General features: G+C 25.3%; 4 protein-coding genes across 4 annotated transcripts; 1 reads left to right on the forward strand and 3 right to left on the reverse strand. All coding sequences in view use genetic code 6, as the record gives it.

Moving 5' to 3' along the window:
• Positions 1 to 423: 423 nt before the first annotated feature.
• On the forward strand, positions 424 to 3,316 carry TTHERM_00456720 (hypothetical protein; the record flags this gene model as incomplete). The annotated part of the gene is made up of 3 exons (XM_001024179.3): positions 424 to 1,592; positions 1,694 to 2,648; positions 2,699 to 3,316. The coding sequence occupies 3 exons, from the start codon at positions 424 to 426 to the stop codon at positions 3,314 to 3,316; spliced, it is 2,742 nt and encodes a 913-aa protein (XP_001024179.3).
• Positions 3,317 to 4,253: 937 nt separating this feature from the next.
• Positions 4,254 to 5,561, reverse strand: TTHERM_00456730 (ankyrin repeat protein; the record flags this gene model as incomplete). Its single annotated transcript, XM_001024180.2, has 1 exon — positions 4,254 to 5,561. The coding sequence occupies one exon, from the start codon at positions 5,559 to 5,561 to the stop codon at positions 4,254 to 4,256; it is 1,308 nt and encodes a 435-aa protein (XP_001024180.2).
• Positions 5,562 to 6,694: 1,133 nt separating this feature from the next.
• Positions 6,695 to 10,515, reverse strand: TTHERM_00456740 (kinase domain protein; the record flags this gene model as incomplete). Its single annotated transcript, XM_001024181.2, has 10 exons — positions 6,695 to 6,991; positions 7,340 to 8,305; positions 8,375 to 8,575; positions 8,646 to 9,059; positions 9,115 to 9,450; positions 9,509 to 9,787; positions 9,850 to 10,024; positions 10,080 to 10,182; positions 10,248 to 10,371; positions 10,450 to 10,515. The coding sequence occupies 10 exons, from the start codon at positions 10,513 to 10,515 to the stop codon at positions 6,695 to 6,697; spliced, it is 2,961 nt and encodes a 986-aa protein (XP_001024181.2).
• A 441-nt stretch (positions 10,516 to 10,956) lies between these two features.
• TTHERM_00456750 (DNA topoisomerase IV) lies at positions 10,957 to 16,805 on the reverse strand (the record flags this gene model as incomplete). Its single annotated transcript, XM_001024182.3, has 15 exons — positions 10,957 to 11,975; positions 12,029 to 12,523; positions 12,581 to 13,244; positions 13,302 to 13,556; positions 13,622 to 13,746; positions 13,798 to 13,957; positions 14,009 to 14,264; positions 14,325 to 15,078; positions 15,129 to 15,222; positions 15,276 to 15,590; positions 15,646 to 15,720; positions 15,785 to 15,940; positions 16,029 to 16,164; positions 16,226 to 16,497; positions 16,593 to 16,805. The coding sequence occupies 15 exons, from the start codon at positions 16,803 to 16,805 to the stop codon at positions 10,957 to 10,959; spliced, it is 4,989 nt and encodes a 1,662-aa protein (XP_001024182.3).
• Positions 16,806 to 17,441: the final 636 nt, after the last annotated feature.

Genomic DNA, 17,441 nt, shown 5'->3' on the forward strand with positions numbered 1-17,441 from the left:
TTTAAATTTTCTGAATCATTATAATTTACTCACTTTAATTATGATATTAAATTCTATTAAATTTCAAAAGAAATAATTAAAAACACCAAATATTATTGATAGTTGTTTTATTTTACTTAAGGGTAGATAGATAAAAGCAAAATTCTGTTATCTATTTCTAGCTTATAAGAAAAAATTATTTTAAAATATAGCTAAGAAGAGAGTTCATAAGTTGCACTCTTCTTTGAATCACTAGCATAAATAGTTATAGGCATTAATTTATTATTTTCAAAAACTAAATATTTAGAGAATTCTAATCTAATTCGCAATATTAGTTAAAATTCTTAAATTTAAAGCATTTACTACTGATTTATTGATTGATAAAAGGATTTTTGGGAAAGATAACAATTATAAATTTATTAGAGATATAGATTACTTAACATTATGAACATTCATAGAAAAAGTTAAACTTCGAGCAATCCACTTTCTGTTAAATCTGGCTCAAATCCTATTCCTGTTTATGGAGGAGACAGATAAAGAGCTATTGAAGAAAAGATTTAGCAGTCAAATAAATTATTAGAACAAATAAAACTAACTTAATGGCAAAAAAGCTTCAATTATATAACCATACCGACTAACCAATTTAGATCAGTCTTTTTAGAAACGAATCCTCATTTTAATATTTGTATTAATATTATTAAAGAATTTAATGAGGAAGTTGTTCAGTCAAAAGAAACAAATGAAGAAATTCGTAATGGACCATGGAAGCAAAAATTTAATAACTAATTGCAGCTTCTTCTACGTGAAATTGTATTCACTAGAGATCGTATTATTTAAAAGACATTTTGTGAAAAAGTTTGTAGTTGGGCAATAGATTAGTTAGAGCAGCTTGAAGTAGCAGCAGAAACTTAACACAATTAAACTATGGAATCGCTATAAGCTAAAGCAGTTCTTACTCGTCCTGATTCAGCAATGACATCTGTTACAAATATGACAACTAACTTTTTAGGATCTAGAATTCTTAGTGCAACAGGTTAATCTTATAAGCAAAGACCAAAAAGTGGAGTCTTAAGAAGTATAGATAAAAGCATTTTACCTTAACTTAATTCGACATAAAGTACTATGAGACCAGAGAGTGCTTTTAACTCCAGTCTCCGTCCTGAGAGTGCTGCTTATTATAGCAAGATAGATCTTATACGTCCTGAAAGTGCTGTAAACTTCAAAAAAATTCGTCCAGGAAGTGCTGTAACTTTTAACACTAAAATTCCTCGTCCTATTAGCTCTGTTATTAGACCTGAATCTGCTTTCATTAAAGAAGATAAGGAAGAAGATGAAGACCGCGTTAGCTAAGCACAAAAAGAAAACTCCTAAATGTAAGGAATCAATGAAACTATATAGTAAGAAGAATAAGATGATTTGGAAATAGAAATTAACAAAAAACTCTATGAAGAATTTAGACAAAAAGAAGAACTTAAAAAGAAGCAAAGAGAGAAGATCAAGATGGATTTTTCTGCTTCAACACTTTAACCATCATAATAAATTGAACAGTTATTGGAAGATTATAAAACAAAAGCAAGAACCTAAATCCCTGATGTTGAACCTCCTGCTGAAAGGTTATTTATTTGTTTATTTATAAATTAAAAGCAAAAGCTTAAGTTTCATTTAAAAAATAATTTTATTTTTATAAAAATTAACAAAAATAATTTAAAAATAGAATAAAAAATTATACTCGTAAGAAACTTATACCAGATAAATTAGTGGAAAACATAGTGTAAAATGAGAATGATAATAAAAATAAAGATGAAGAATATTTAAAAGTTAACTGGACTTTCCCTAAACCAGACACATTTTTACCTTCATAGCAATAAGCTATGGAGGAAGCTGAACTAAAAAAGTAATAAGAGGAAGAATAAGCCAATACTCAATAGTCTGAGCAGTCTCCAAAATAATAAGTAGAAGGAGTACCTGAGGCACCTGCTATAGATGGGTAAAAAGATAAAGTGCAAGATATAGGTCAGTAAATACTTGACCAAGTAATTGCAGAAAAAGATAAAGAAAAAGAAAAAAAGGAAGTAAATATAAATCCTGATGTAAAGAACTATACAATTGATACAAATAGCAAGGAATAATTTGTGAGAAATTTAAATAATAAGTTTGAGTAAAGATCAACTTATGTTTACTATGAACCTAGTGACGATGTAAGAGAAATGAGAATGGAGTAAAAATGGTTATAAAATAGAAATAAAGAAGTTAATGATAAGAGATAAGATGAAGAAAGAATAACTTACATCAAGGAATGGTCATTAGCAAAAGGAAGGCTGGAAAAAGAAATTAACAGAAAAATTGATTCAACAATTTATGGATCTCAATACATTAAATGTGACTATAAAAAGAGGCCATATACTGCAAAGGAATTGAGAGATATTGATAAAAACACCTTACCTAAAAAGTAGAACAACTTCTTTAAAGACATTAATGCTGATGACATAAGTCCGGGAGGATTAAATTTCGAAAATGATTTTGGTTTTTAACCAGAAGAAATGTAACAATATGGTAGAGATGATCACGAAGAATATTATGATGAAGAGAGAGATGAAAATGAAGAAGAAGAGGATGAAGAAGATGAAAACGAAGAAAGGGATAACGAAGATGCCATTTAAAAAATTGAAGTAAAATTTATAATTTAATAGATATTTTGTTTAATTGATTCAATTTAAAGGATGATCAAGAAGAGGAAGAGGAGTATCTTGATGATTTAGAGAATTTAGCAGGAGTCCCAAAGATGGGAGAATATAGGGGATCAAGGGTCAATATTCCTAAAAGCACAAATGTTATTGACTTATCCAAAACGAATCCAGTTAAAGCTAAAACTGACAAATATTTTAGATTTGATAAAGAAATTGATGACCTTGAATATAATGCTTCAAAATAAAAAATTGCTTAAATAAGAAAGCTTTATGGATAAACTATAAATGTTCCAAAGTCAAAAGATCTAGAAGATGAGCGTCCAGAAATTAAGACTGCTTCTCTTTCTGTTTATTCTAAAGATAGAAGAAACTAGCTTCATAGACCATTCTCAGCTGTGATTTCAAGGGTTAATGTTGATGTAGTAAGAAAAGAGTAAGTTGATGAAATAGAAGAAGTTAAAAAAAGATTAGCAAAGTATAACGTTAATGTACCCATCAAAGCCATGAAAAATGCATTATTAGTACCTGAAGGTAACTTAGGTGTAGATGCTGATTTAATGCCTGACCCTGGTTTAGGACTATTTAGCAATCCTTTCTTTAAAGTAGGAAAGAAAAAGAAAAAGAAAGGTAAAAAGAAATCCAAAAAATGAAATAAATAATAACAAATTTGGAACATGCTACAAATTATTTTAATATAATGGGTAAACTGTATATTATATAATGTAAATTAAATGCTCTTACTGCTCTTTCACTCAATAAAATATAAAATGTTTAACCTCATTATAAAAAAGGATATTTCAAATAAAATTTTAAATGAAAAATCTATTTAGAAACTAAAATGTATTTTGTTTTAAAAATGAAATTATTTTAATATTGAGTAGAAAACCATTTAAAATTATTCAATTAATTTTCATTATTTTTTTTATTTATTTCGAAATGCGAATTATAATTTTTATTGTCGAATTTTATTATCCTTGTTTTTAATCTTAATTTTTTTGCTTAAAATTATAATTATTTTATTTAGTATTGTGTTTTGTGCTTATTTGTTAGATGTAGTTCATAGATTATATAAATATCTACCAAATTCAATTATTTAAAAAGATTGATTAATAATTACAACCAATTTTAATTGTAGAGAAAACTCAGTAATCAAATTATCTCGGAACATTATTATATTTTTATTTTAATGAATCAAAAAATAAATAAATTTTTACAGCATATTACATGTATAAAAACAGAAAAATAATTATTGGATGATTTAACTATTTATAAAAAATGAAATAAATTTATACAAAAAAAATGAATTAACTTTTTTTGAATAATATAAATATTTTATATTTCTTTAATTTGTAAATTGTTTATTTAATATAAAAATAATTAGTTTTATTGATTAAATTAATAATAATATAAATTTTTGAATATTTTTATTAACTAAATTAATTCTAATTTTAGCAAGTGCTAAAAAAGTTTCTTTTGGTTCAAGAATAAATGTTGCTAAAAGTAGCTTGAAATTAATTGGCTAAAAGATCATATTTTTTTTTTAGTAGAGGGATATTTATTTAATTTTACATAAGAATTTCAGACTTTTCAAAAAAAGAGAAGGCAGCATGCTTTGTGCTTTGTCTCTTCTCCTTCAATTTCTGTATTTTAATTATATTTAGATCTATATTATTAAGTTTAATTCTCTATTTGAGGTTTAAGTTATTTTTATAATTCCTATTATTATTATTATTATTACTAGTTATGCTAACACTAGTTACTAAACGATTATCCGTTTGGTGATTAACTAATATTAGGTAGATTTAGATGTCTGCTAGAAGACTAAGGAGTGTTTAGAGTTGAATTTTTTTTCTTGGATTTGCTTTATTAATAGCGGCTACCTTAAGATATTAATAATTGAGATTAGGAGGGTCTTTCGTTTTCATTAGATATTCTGAAATTAGAAACCATGGTATTTTCATATTATTCGAATATCTTAATTACTTCTTCTTTGTATGGATGTTTATCAAGCAGGTCATAACAATCTTAGCCTTAAGCATTTTTCATAAAAATATCTGCACCATTTTAAACTAAAAATCTAATCATAGATAGGTTTATATCCTTTTCTCTGTAATCTAGATCATCTTAAATATTACAAAATTGCATAAGTAGTGTATGTTTATTTTCTTCATTAACAATTTAATTAACATTTGCTCCTTTTTCTAATAAGTATTGAGCCATTTTGATACAAAGGTTTTTATTTTCAAAATAATTGCTATCTTCCTCAAGCCTAGAAAAGCAATAGTAAAGCGGAGGAAGTCCATCTACACTAGTTTAACAAACATCCGCTCCCTTTTATATTAGGTATTGCATAATTTCAAATTGTCCCTTAATGCATGCGACCATTAAAGGAGATAGTTTTTACTTTTTTGATGGGTAATTAACATCTATTGGAGCTTTTTAATTAAACAGCTCTCTCACATTATCAATATTTCCACAGTAAACTGCTACAATTAGAGGTGTTACCTTTTTATCTATTGATGAAGTAGGGCCAAACGGTCTAACATAATTTAAAGTTTTATTTTTCCAATTGAAGTGCTTTAAATCGTTTAACTAACCAGATAAAATTACTTCTAAAATCATTTTTTCTTCATCCAAAGAGTTAGTATTGTTTGATTTATCTCCCATCATCAACGAGGAAGAAGGATTAAATGACACCTAATTATTTTGCAAAAGCGAAGATGCTGCTTCTCTACAATTTTACTAAACATTATTTTCAATGGCTGAAGCATTTTTATTTGAATTCTAAGAAAGTTTGGGAGTATCTTTTTCGATTTCTTTTGTTTGACTACTATTATCATTTATATAGCTACTATGATTTTTAATAGTTCCATTTTATGATGATTTTCTAGACATAATAAATAATTTTAAGCTTAATAGCTAATTTTTTAAAAACTAAGTAGAAATATTTCTTTTTAGAATAAGTTTTGTCTTCAATTAAGAGCTTCTTCAATATTTCAAAATGTTTGTTGCAATACAAATAGATTACTTAAAGCCTTAAAATATTAGAGATTTTTTATAAAAATATTTTATTTATAAGCAATTGTTTTTAACTTATAAATAATAAATAAACTCTAGTTTGTTATTATTAGTTCTAACTTTTCTGATTGTGATTTTTTGATTTTTACTTTAAAAAATATTAGTTAGTATTTAATTTAATTAAACTAATTTTATAAAAAAGTGAAAAGTAATTAATTTCCTTAATTATTTTTACAAATTCACTAATAAAAAGTAAATTAAATTAATTGGCATTTAGTACATTAATCTAATATCTCAGTTCTAATTCTAATTATGACAAAACTTTTCAAATAAAATTTATCACATCTATGTTAAATTGTTCACTTATGAAAAATCAATTATCGCCATACAATTTTACTTAATAAATCTAATTCAACTAATCTATTTAATCAAACAGTAATTTTAATGTTTATTTATTAAAACAGCACTTTAAAAGATAAAAGCTTAAAAAGGTTGACTCTATATAGAAAAATCATACTTTACAGAATGTCTAAAAATAGTTTTTAGAATAAGGCAAGAAACATTAAATATATTTTTTCTATTCTTATGATTTATTTATTCAATTAATTATAAATAGTAAGCTATTAAATAATTAGGATGGAATTTTTTTAATTTACTAAAGTTTAAAATTTTCTATTTGAATAAAAATATATATATATATCTATTGATTATTAAGATTTTAGAAATTTATAAAAAATTTATATAAATTTTAATTAATTAACAAACCAATTATTTATAATATTTTTTATTACTTTTTGCACTGTATTTATTTAAATAAATTTTTTATTGAGTCTATTTTTATTTGCATTCAGCTTATCTCTACTAACTTATTTATTTTTATTAGGGAATTTATGTTATTTAAATTGATTTTTATGATTTACTTACAATGAATTAAATACTTATTCTATACAACATTTATAAATAATTTTATTATTTCGAATTAAAAATTTATTTTTTCATTTTAATTGAACTCATTTTGGTTGAAGAACCTTTAAAAGATCTATTCTTGCAAACTGCTTGTTAGAAATAGCTGATTCGTATTCCATTCTAAAATTAAAAGTAGTCTTGTTAACTAATTTTTTTAATGTTGCCAAATAATATGCTTTTATTTCAACATCTTTTTCATCCAAAGCATATTTAATCATTTTTTAAATAAAAGCAGTGTAGTTTTCAAATATGTGCTTATCACCTAAGTAGGGTTGGTCCGCCACAGTTGGAATATACTCTAAAAGAAGATCTAAAGTTTCAAAATTAATAGCTGCCAGTTTCTAAAAATTATTTTAATAAAAATTTTAATTTTTTATTTTAAAATCTACAAAATAATTTTTTCTTAAATATATTTTTAAAGAAAATTTAAATTAAAATCGAAGATAAAATAATATTTTAGCCAATAAGAATTGAAAAGCTATTTATTTAATAAATTAATTTTTAATTAATGTAAAAATATTTCTTTGATTAAAAAATGCTTATTATTACTAAATCAGCAAGAAAATTTAAATTAAAATCTAAGATAAAATAATATTTTAGCCAATAAGAATTGAAAAGCTATTTATTTAATAAATTTATTTTTAATTAATGTAAAAATATTTCTTTGATTAAAAAATGCTTATTATTACTAAATCAGCAGGATCTCCTAATCTTTCTAGTCTCTCGATAGTGTAGGCTATAAGTAAAGGAACGACAAATAGTTTCTAATCGCCTTCTCCAATATATAACTCTTTCAGGTATGGTTGAATTTTATTATGAATTTTTTTTATTATAAACTATAACAATTTTGTCATGTCGATATCTTATTTTTTATAAAACTTTTTGTGTAATATAGGGATAGATCCAATCAAAGAACTTAAATTTTAAAGAGATCCTCTTTCTAAGTAGTCTTAAAGCATTTTATCAATATCAGACTCAAATAATCCTTCTATATTGAACTTGTAGAGCAAATAGAAATTCTAAATAAACTATTGAGTAATTTTAATTTTTGCTGTTTCATCTTACATCCACTTGGTAACTAAACTTTATGATTCTAATAAACCTCCATAAAATAAACTAAGTTAATTGCCTCCTTCCATTTTCAATTGAGGGTTCTTAAGTTAAATCTTAATTTTTTAAATAAATAAAGCATTTAATTTGGATACAAAATCACATAAATCAGGAATTTAAGAGTTTTTAACAAGGTAATTTATTATCTCATAAATTTTAGCCACATTTTCAAAGCTATTTTCATACAAAATGTGGTAAATCACCTAACCTACTAAACTTTTCCATGTAATATCACCAAAATTTAAAGAATCTAAATTATCAGCTGCTTAAGTTACTTTTTCTGAAAAAAGTTATAATTTGCTTTCAGAATAATCTAAAATATCATTTAGTAATTTAAAAACGTCGCTGTTTTAAGCTGCTTAAATTATAGTATCTAGAATCTAATAGCTCAAAGGGGTTGTAACTATAAAAGCTTTATCTACAAGCTGTATGTAGCTTATTATTCCTAGAATAGTCATTAACTTTTAATACCTCTATTTTAATAATATTTCTACTTCTTCTTTTTTACCCTACTTCAATATTCCTCTAATCAAACCCTCCATAAGCTTATTAATTTTAAAAAATAAAATTCAAATTTCTATTTATTTATTTATTTATTTATTAAAATGATTTACATTTGCTGCTTGAACATAATTAAATGTTGATATTGAATTAATAATAGACTTTTCGGTTATAATATCAAGAACTTCTTCTACTAATTTCATCTTTTTACCAATTCCTTATCCATTAGGAATTGCTTCTAAGCTACCTTTTACCAATTAAGCTAATCCTTCAAAACTGCATCTTACATAGTCTTCATTTTAATAAAATTCTCCCTATTAGTTTATTTTTATTAATTAAAAAAATTGAAACACAAATTCTATAAAATATTCAGTAATCTTTTACACTCAATCCACTCTTAATAATTGGTAAATAGGTATTAAAATCACAGAACCTTCCAATATAAAAGAAACTCTCTTATATTTTCTGGCAAATAACTTTCTCTTCAGCTTTATCAGAAACTAATTACCAAACTAATGATCTTATTACGTCATCTAAAAATTAAGTCATATAATCTTCACAGTAAATAACACTTATTCTCATTAAATTAGCAGCTCTAATACGTGCACTAAGATTATTATCCTTTAACTCATTAAATAATGCCTTCTAAAACTTACGATACTGTCCTCTAACAAGCATTCTAGCACCTAAACAAGGTCTCTTTTTTATTGGGTCAGGTAGTGGTAGGTTTTTCAACTTACCTCCATAAGTCCAATCAGAGTCCATACCGAATTATTTAGCTTCTCTTAATTCTTTTTCCTTATTTTAACATTTTAATTTATTAATAAATAATCGTTATTCAATTTATATTTACCTTTTCTCTTTCTTCCTCTTAGCCTGCTTCTTCTAAGACTTCAAAACATGTTTCTCTAATTTCTTCGAAATCATCAAACAAGCCTGATATAAGATAAGGTATCAGTCTTGGCAAATGGTCATATCTATCAGGTAGTCTAGAAACCCAATCTCCAACACACCTTAAAAACATATCTCTAACATTAACTTTTGGATCAGTAATAAAAGTGGCTAAATAGTTTATATTATGTGAAGGTTCATAAAAATCTTTAATTGGAACGGAGTTAGGATCTCTAAATCCAACTAAAATTTCAAATACATTTGCATTGTATTTCCATACTCCACACTGTAACACAGACTATTTATTTTTATTATATAAAATTTATTTAATTGCCTATTAATATTGTTTAACTTACTCCAAGAGCTTCCAAAGCAGCAATTCTAACTTTTGATTTCTTACTAATCAAAGGTAAAAGAAGTCCTCTTGCCAAAATTTCTGTAAAATGCAGAAGCAGTTCCTTATTATTAATACAGAATTCTGAAACACATTTACATGCTAATTTCTAAACTTCAGAGCATGGATCCATGGATAGAGCTCTCAAAATATTACAAATATCATCCACATGATTATAAAGCATATTTGAATTTGAACAGGTAACTATCACATGCATTAATTTACACAATTCTTAGCGCAACTATTTATTAATTAATTTATTTATTATATTGAAAAAAGTTAATAATCAAAAATTATTCTTACCTCTTCAGATTCTTCGACTAGCTTGATAAGCATTTTGGGCTTCTAACCTGGGGGAGGTCTCATAACTTCTGGAACATTGAGAATTCCTTCAAGGTCTTGGCAATTAACTCTCTCACAAACAATAGATATCACATAAGGTAAGAAAGGTTACATATCATCACATTTGGACAATAATCTGAATTCAAAACATTTATTTAAAAAACATAGCAATTAAAATTAATAAAAATTACTCAGAAATAATTTTGATAGAGTATTCTCTAATCTTCTCTGCTCTATCCGAAAAACATTATAATAATTATTTATTGAACTTAACCATGATCTATTGAGAAACCACTTTAAATATTTGCAAAAATGAAATAATTTAGCTTGATTTGAGTTTCTAAAGAGATAATTTTTACTTCCAGAAATAGCAAATTAGCTTTCAGATAGTTTTTCATAAATGTTGAGGATAGCTTTTTTTCTAGCTCCTAAAACCTAATCATTTAATGTATTAAAGTTTCTTTTCAAGTAGCTAATGATTTCCTATTTTAGAATTGAAAGAATTTAAGCTATATCTTATTTAACCTATTACAATACAAACTATATAAAATATTTTCATACGCCTGAAGTTCCTGGTTCATAAATATCTAATTCGTCGTCACTTCCTATATTCTAATTGTCTATCATTTTTATTTTTTCTTTTACTTTAATTTTTTAATTATTTTTTAACAAATTTTAAACTTTTAATAAATTTCAAAATTTTTAAAAATTTCTTAAATATTAATAATTAGTTAAATAATCTAGAAAAAACAACACATCTTTTAAATTACATCGTCAGCATTGACTGATTGATAAATATATAAATCAATAGAAATATTGCAAATTTGATAACTTTTTTTACCAACTTTAAATTCTAAAATTTGCGGAATATCTTTTTAAATTATTTAAAGCTGAGTGTGATTGATTGATTGAATGAATGCATGTAAAAATAAATAAGTTACATTCTTCAAATGATAAGTTTTAAATACATATTGAAATGACACAATAAATTTTAAAGAGTTAGATACACACAAATATTTAAAATTTAATATAAAGATACAACTGTTTTTTAAATTATAATATTTTTTGTCAGAAATAGCATTCATCCGATGATTCATCGTCTTTTTATTTTTTTTGGCTTTTACTATTTACTGATTTCTTTTTGCTATTTCCAAATTCTTCCTCTTCACTGAAATCTTCATCAGAATTATCAATGATCATTTTACGAGGAATTGGGTTTCTTTTACCTCTTGTTCTGGTTTATAAAACTTCATTTTGCTTTAATTCAGCAACATCTTCATCTTCTGAATTTGTTATTTTAAGTTTTGGTGAATCGGTTCTATTTTTTTTAGACTTTTGATTATCTTTATCTTCTTTATTATTTTTAGGTTTTGTTGCATTACTCTTTCTCTTCTTAGGTTTTTCTTCATCAGAATCCTCATCAGGTATGATAAAATCATCATCTTCTTCTCCCTCATCATCACTCATTTTCTTAGGTTTCCTTGCTTTTTATGAGTTAGAATTAGATTTTCTTTATTTAGGTTTTTCATCAGATTCTTTGCTATTAAAATCTTCATCTTCACTTTCATTTTTCTATTTTTTGGTTTTTGATTAAGTTTAATTGGACCTTTTCTTCTTTGGTTTTTCATCTTCTGATAAATCATCATTAAAGTCTTCATCATCATCTTCATTTTTATTTATCACTTTCTTTGATTTTGAAGCAGCAGTAGCAGGAGGCTTTTTTTACTTTGGCTTTTCATCCTTAAACAAATTATATTCAAGATCTTCATCATTTATTTCTTTTGTTTATTTTTTATTTTAAGCTATACTTTTTGGTTCTCCTTCATTCAGAACTCTTTTTTTGGTCAGCTACTCTTCTTCATTTTCGAGGTCTGCTCCTTAGCGTTTTTCATTAAAAAGTGCATCAAGATCATCTAATTCATCAAAAATATCAGTTGATTATTTCTCTTTCTTTTCTTTTTTGAAGTTAAAGAGAAGGTCATCTTCTTCTTCTTCATCTTTATTGCCCAAGTTATTATAGTCTTATTATGTATTTACTTATTAGGAAAATCCATTTGTTTATTGAGTCAAATTTTATGAGTTTTCCCCTATTTTTTATTATGAATAATGTAAAAATAAAATATTTTTTGTAATTTTTTACCTGCCCTCAATTTAAGTCTCTCTTCAAGTGATAGAGAATAGTTTTATGAAAGTATTTAAGATATAACTGAATTTTATGTATTATTTTCTTCTTTTTATGTTTAAGTATTTTCTTTCTTGAAAGTATATTTTTCTAAAGTTTCAAGCAAAGGATCTACTGGTTTTTTGACTTCTGGTTGAGTCTTAACTTAAGTAGTAATTGGAGCTTACTATTTGATAAACCCGAGAGTATTTTAATTATTTTTATTTGTTTTACTGCTTATTCCTGTATCTTAAGACAAATTAGGTTTATAATCACCGATCTTTCCCTTAGGTCCTGCTTATGAAGAAGGAGCTGATGAAGGTTTTTTCTTCTATTTTTTCTTGCCTGTATCAAAATCTGATCCATCTCCATCTTCCTCTATATCCATGGCATCATCGTCATCATCGTCACTATCTTATTTCTTCTTGGTTGGTTTTTTCTTTAACTTAGAACTAGCTGTACTGCCTTATTTAACTTTCATATTAAAAAGCATTTTAAAACTATTTATATTGAATTAAAAATTTAAATTACCTTTAGAGTTGCTTTGTTTCTTCATTCTTTTACGCATTTCTTCATCTTCTTCTTCCTCAATTTAATCAAGGCATTCAATGAAGTTTTTAAGATCTTCTTTCCAAATATCAATAACTTCAGTAGCAACAAGCTTGTCTAACTCGTCCTACTTATTTTTTTATTCTTACTTTATCTCTTCAACTTTTTCATAAGTCAAGCTCCACATAGGCAAACTAAGGAGATAGTTATACTCTTTAGCATTAATCTCATTAGGATTAGTTTCAAAATTTTCTTCATTACTATCTTAATTTTATTCTTATTCAAGTTAGCTTGTAAGCTTACTTGATTTAATTTTTGGCATATCTTTCATTTAGACGTAACCTTAGACGCTTAGTTCTTTGATCAAGTCTTTTCTCTTAGCGTTTCTTACTCTAATAGATTCATTTATGACAGCTAAAATGAATCTTTTTTTATTAGAAAGAATTTCTAAATCACGTTCGATTTTAGAGACCAAATATTCCTTTCTCCTTTTATATGCATTTAATCTAACTTCATAAAACTCTTCCATAATTTCGCAAATATTAGCATATCTAGTAAGTTTTCCTTCATGATTGAATAAAACCATGTTTGTAGTAGGAATAGTTGATTATAATTTGAAGTATTTGTCAATACCTTCCCTTTATACCTTGAATTTAATAAAATTAATTTTTAGTTTGTTTGTTTTTCATCATATATTAATTACTTTTTCCATTTGCTTTTCGCTCATTTTAACTACAAAATGCACTCTATTACCAGCATGATATTCCTTAATATCTTCAATTTCGGGATCCTTATCTTTAGTAGATTCTAATTTCTCTTCTAAAAAGTTCTTATAATCTCTAATCCATTTCTTAATAGGTAATTCAGTAATTTCTATTGTTGTTTCATTTACTAAATGGTACTTTCCACTAACAGTAATTTAAGATTTTTCGTTATTAGAAATTTCACCAGTGAAACCCTTGTTTGTGTAAATAAATAATTTTCAATTTTTTAGAAAATTTTATTAGTAAATTTTTATCTTACTTTGTACCATGGCAATAAATCAGTAAAGGGAACTCCCATCATTCTTTTTTCAATTGAATCAACTAATTCTCTTGGGTTATAGCAAGGAATACTAGTAGACCAACCTGTACCGATACCATCAGCACCTTTTATAAAATTGAGTTAGTATTTAATTTGAATTTTATTTTTTTTAATACCATTTAAAAGAGCTGTAGGGATGATAGGAAGGTAATAAATAGGTTCTACCTATTATCCTTCATCTTCAAGGTAGTAGAGAATATGATCGTCTGGCTCAGGGAAAACACAACGAGTAATTTTATTTAAGCAAGTATGGATATATCTTGCAGATGCAGCTTCCTATATTTTATAATAACTTTAAGAAAAAGTTTTTGAAAATAAAATTAATACCTTTCCTCCCATGTTACGAGAACCGAATTGACCTATAGGCATGAGGTAATTGATGTTATTTGTACCAACGAAACTCTAAGCCATACCTACAATGGTAGATTCTAAAGATTATTCACCATGGTGATAAGCGGAGTGTTCAGCTACATAACCAGATAACTAAGCTACTTTAATTTCATTCTTCAAGTTTCTCTTAAAGCATGCAAAAAGAATTTTTCTTTAACCAGGCTTTAAACCATCACAAAGGCTGGGAATAGATCTATTTTTAAAATTAAAAAATTATAAGTCAATATGATAATTTGTTTAATAATTTATTTACCTTGCATTATCAGAATTAGAAAAATTAATTAGCTCCTTATTAACAAAATCTTTGTATGTCAAATGTTTTTATGAGTGGTCAACATTTTCTTCTGGGTCATATTTAACTAACCATTTTTTACGGTCTTCAGCTCTCTTCTTATTAAAAGCCAAATCAATAGCATCTTCATCATCCTTACCATTGTATTTAAAACTAATGACATGCTTGTTTATATTTCCAAAATATTCTTAGGCTTCTTAATCGGTTGAAGTACCAAGACCTTTGTAATACTTAATTTTCCATAAATGCTAGTTTGGGCATGTGCTTTTCCATCTTTTAAAGTCTTGAATACTAAAGAAGCTTATTGATTAATTACCTTTTCTAACTTTCACGATTGGTGTAATAAATTCTTTAAGAAAACCATCCATTTAGAACAAGCTGGGCCAAAAATTCTATATAAAGTTAATGAATAAACCTTTGATATGGGAACCATCGTGATCTTAATCAGCCATAATCATAATTGATCCATATCTCAAACTTTTAACATTATCATAGTTTGTATTTAGCTTCATACCCATTACCTTGATGATATTTTAGATTTCTAAATTTTCTGTAATTTGCTTGCTTGTAGAATCTCTTACATTTAACATTTTACCCTTTAATGGGAAGACACCAAATTTATCTCTTCCAACAACTTCAATACCACTCATAGCTAAAGCTTTGGCAGAATCACCTTCTGTTATAATTAGTGTACAGCTTTCAGCGTTTCTTGTACCTATATTTATTTTTAGAAAAGTTATAAATTTGAATTAATTAATAATTTACCTGCATCGTTTGCATCTTCCAGCTTAGGAACTCCTAATAATCTACTTTGCTTTTTAGCAGACAAAGTTTTAGCCATCTTTGCTTACTCTTTAGCCTAGAAATAAATTGGTAAATTAATTCAAGAAAAATTTGAAAATAAATGTTTACTCTAGCTTAAAGGAGGATATGATTAATAATATTTGATTTTAAGAGTTCTTTGATAAACTTTTCAGAAACTTCACAGGTTGAACCGAAGCTTTATTATCTTAAAGTTAGTGTTTCTTTAGTTTAAGTATCGAAAGAGGGATTCTCAATCAAGCAATTAACGAAAATCCATAAATGACTCTTAACCTAAAATTACTTAATGTTAAGACTTTTCTCCTTTTTTTTCAAAGTTTCCATCAATTTTTCAGTGATTTAGTCAGTTATGTAGTTAACATGAGTACCTCCCTTTGAGGTGCAAATTGAATTAACAAATGAAACCTTTTAAAAAAAATAAAATAAAATTAGATATTTTTTTCATTTATTTTTTAATTACTTATTAGAATTAGCCCTCTGATAAACTTGCTATAACTTCCCATCTTTAATTATTGGTACCTTTATTATCTGATACCTTTTGTTTGTTAGAAATAGATTTTATCTAAATGCCTTCACCTTATATAATAAATAATATTTACCTTAATTACTTCTGCACCTTGGTTCTTTAAATAAAAATCGCAATAATCAGAGAATGAACTTATTGAAATTCTTTCTCCATTTAATGATACTTTAACAGAGCCGCCAATGACACCAGCCATATCATATACTCTTTTTTTCATCAAGTCAACAATATCCTATTAATTATTTGAAAGATTATTTAAAACAAAAGGTTAATTTATTTTGCTAAAAGTGGATAATTTCTTATTAAAAAACACATTTTACCTTTTCTAGTTCTTTCATGTGGAATTTCTTTAAGTCAGGGTAAAAAGTGATTTTTGTGTAGTCGCTTTCGGTATAACTTGATATTTGTGGTTCAGATTATTCAGACATGTTTTTTGTCCAAGTCATTTAAAATTTCCTAATTAAAAGTAATTTGAATTTAAACTCCTCCTATTTATTTTTATAACAAATAACTTTACTTTTTGTTTTTAGAGTCTGCTGATTCTACAATAAACTTAGTTGAAAATATATTGGTAAGCTTTGCACCAAAACCATTTCTACCTCCTACAACTTTTTTTTCTTCGTCATTATAATTTGAAGAAGTCAAAAGATGTCCAAAAATAAGTTCTGGAACATAAATATTATATTCTTTATGAATCTAAACAGGAATTCCTTTTCCGTCGTTTAGGATTGAAATACAATTGTTCTTTTGATCAATAATTACATCTAATCTTTTCATTCTCTTATCTCTCTATTTATAAAATTAAAATGTGTTAGTTTGTTTTCTATCTATCATCAGATCAGACTTAAAAAAATAAAAAAATGTTTTTTTAAGCTGGTATTTACCTAATAGTTATCAGCTGCGTTGACAAGAATTTCATCAAAGATTTTATAAAGAGCTGGGACATACTTTATTTGTCTGTTTTCAAAAGATGATCCGTCATCTGCTAGAACCCACATTTATTCATCTTGGTATTCATTGGAACCTACGTAAGTATCTGGTCTCAATAAAATATGTTCAAGTTGTGTCTTTTTTTGATAAGTTGTTTCGACTGACATCCTGTTTGACTTTTTTATTTATAATAGATTTAAAGCTAGATTTATATAAGAGCTGTTTCTTTTATTTATAAGCTTTATACTTATGCTTTATTTTTCCTATTTTTAAGATAATTAAATCCTATTAATAATTTGATTTTGATTTTTTATGATTTTTGCGCATATTTAAAAATTTGATATTTTTTAAAATTTATTTTCGAATTAAAATTTTGGTGGCAAATCAGTAAAAATCAAAAATAGAATTTAAAAAAACAAATATCCTAATAAGTTATCACAGATAAAATGACATATTGATAACTTTTTTATTTAGTAGATGTTATTCTAAAATATTTTAAAGCTAATCTTTTTAAAAAAAATGAACTTCTTAATAAAATATATTTTATTTTTATTCCAAATTTTGAATATTTAAAATAAAATTAAATAAATTAAAATTAAATTTCAAAAACACTCCAAAATATTTAAATCCAATATGTATATATACTTATTTAAATATAAAAAAAGGAGTTTTAAATATTTTCAAATAAAAATAGGATTTTATAAATTTGAAAGAGTATTTGGTGATAAATTTGCTATTGATGAAAATTTTTATTTTAAATTTAATAAAAAAAAATATCCAAGAATAAATTAATTAATAAAATA

This window comes from Tetrahymena thermophila (assembly GCF_000189635.1).
Source record: "Tetrahymena thermophila SB210 genomic scaffold scf_8254395, whole genome shotgun sequence".
Lineage (NCBI taxonomy): Eukaryota > Ciliophora > Oligohymenophorea > Hymenostomatida > Tetrahymenidae > Tetrahymena > Tetrahymena thermophila.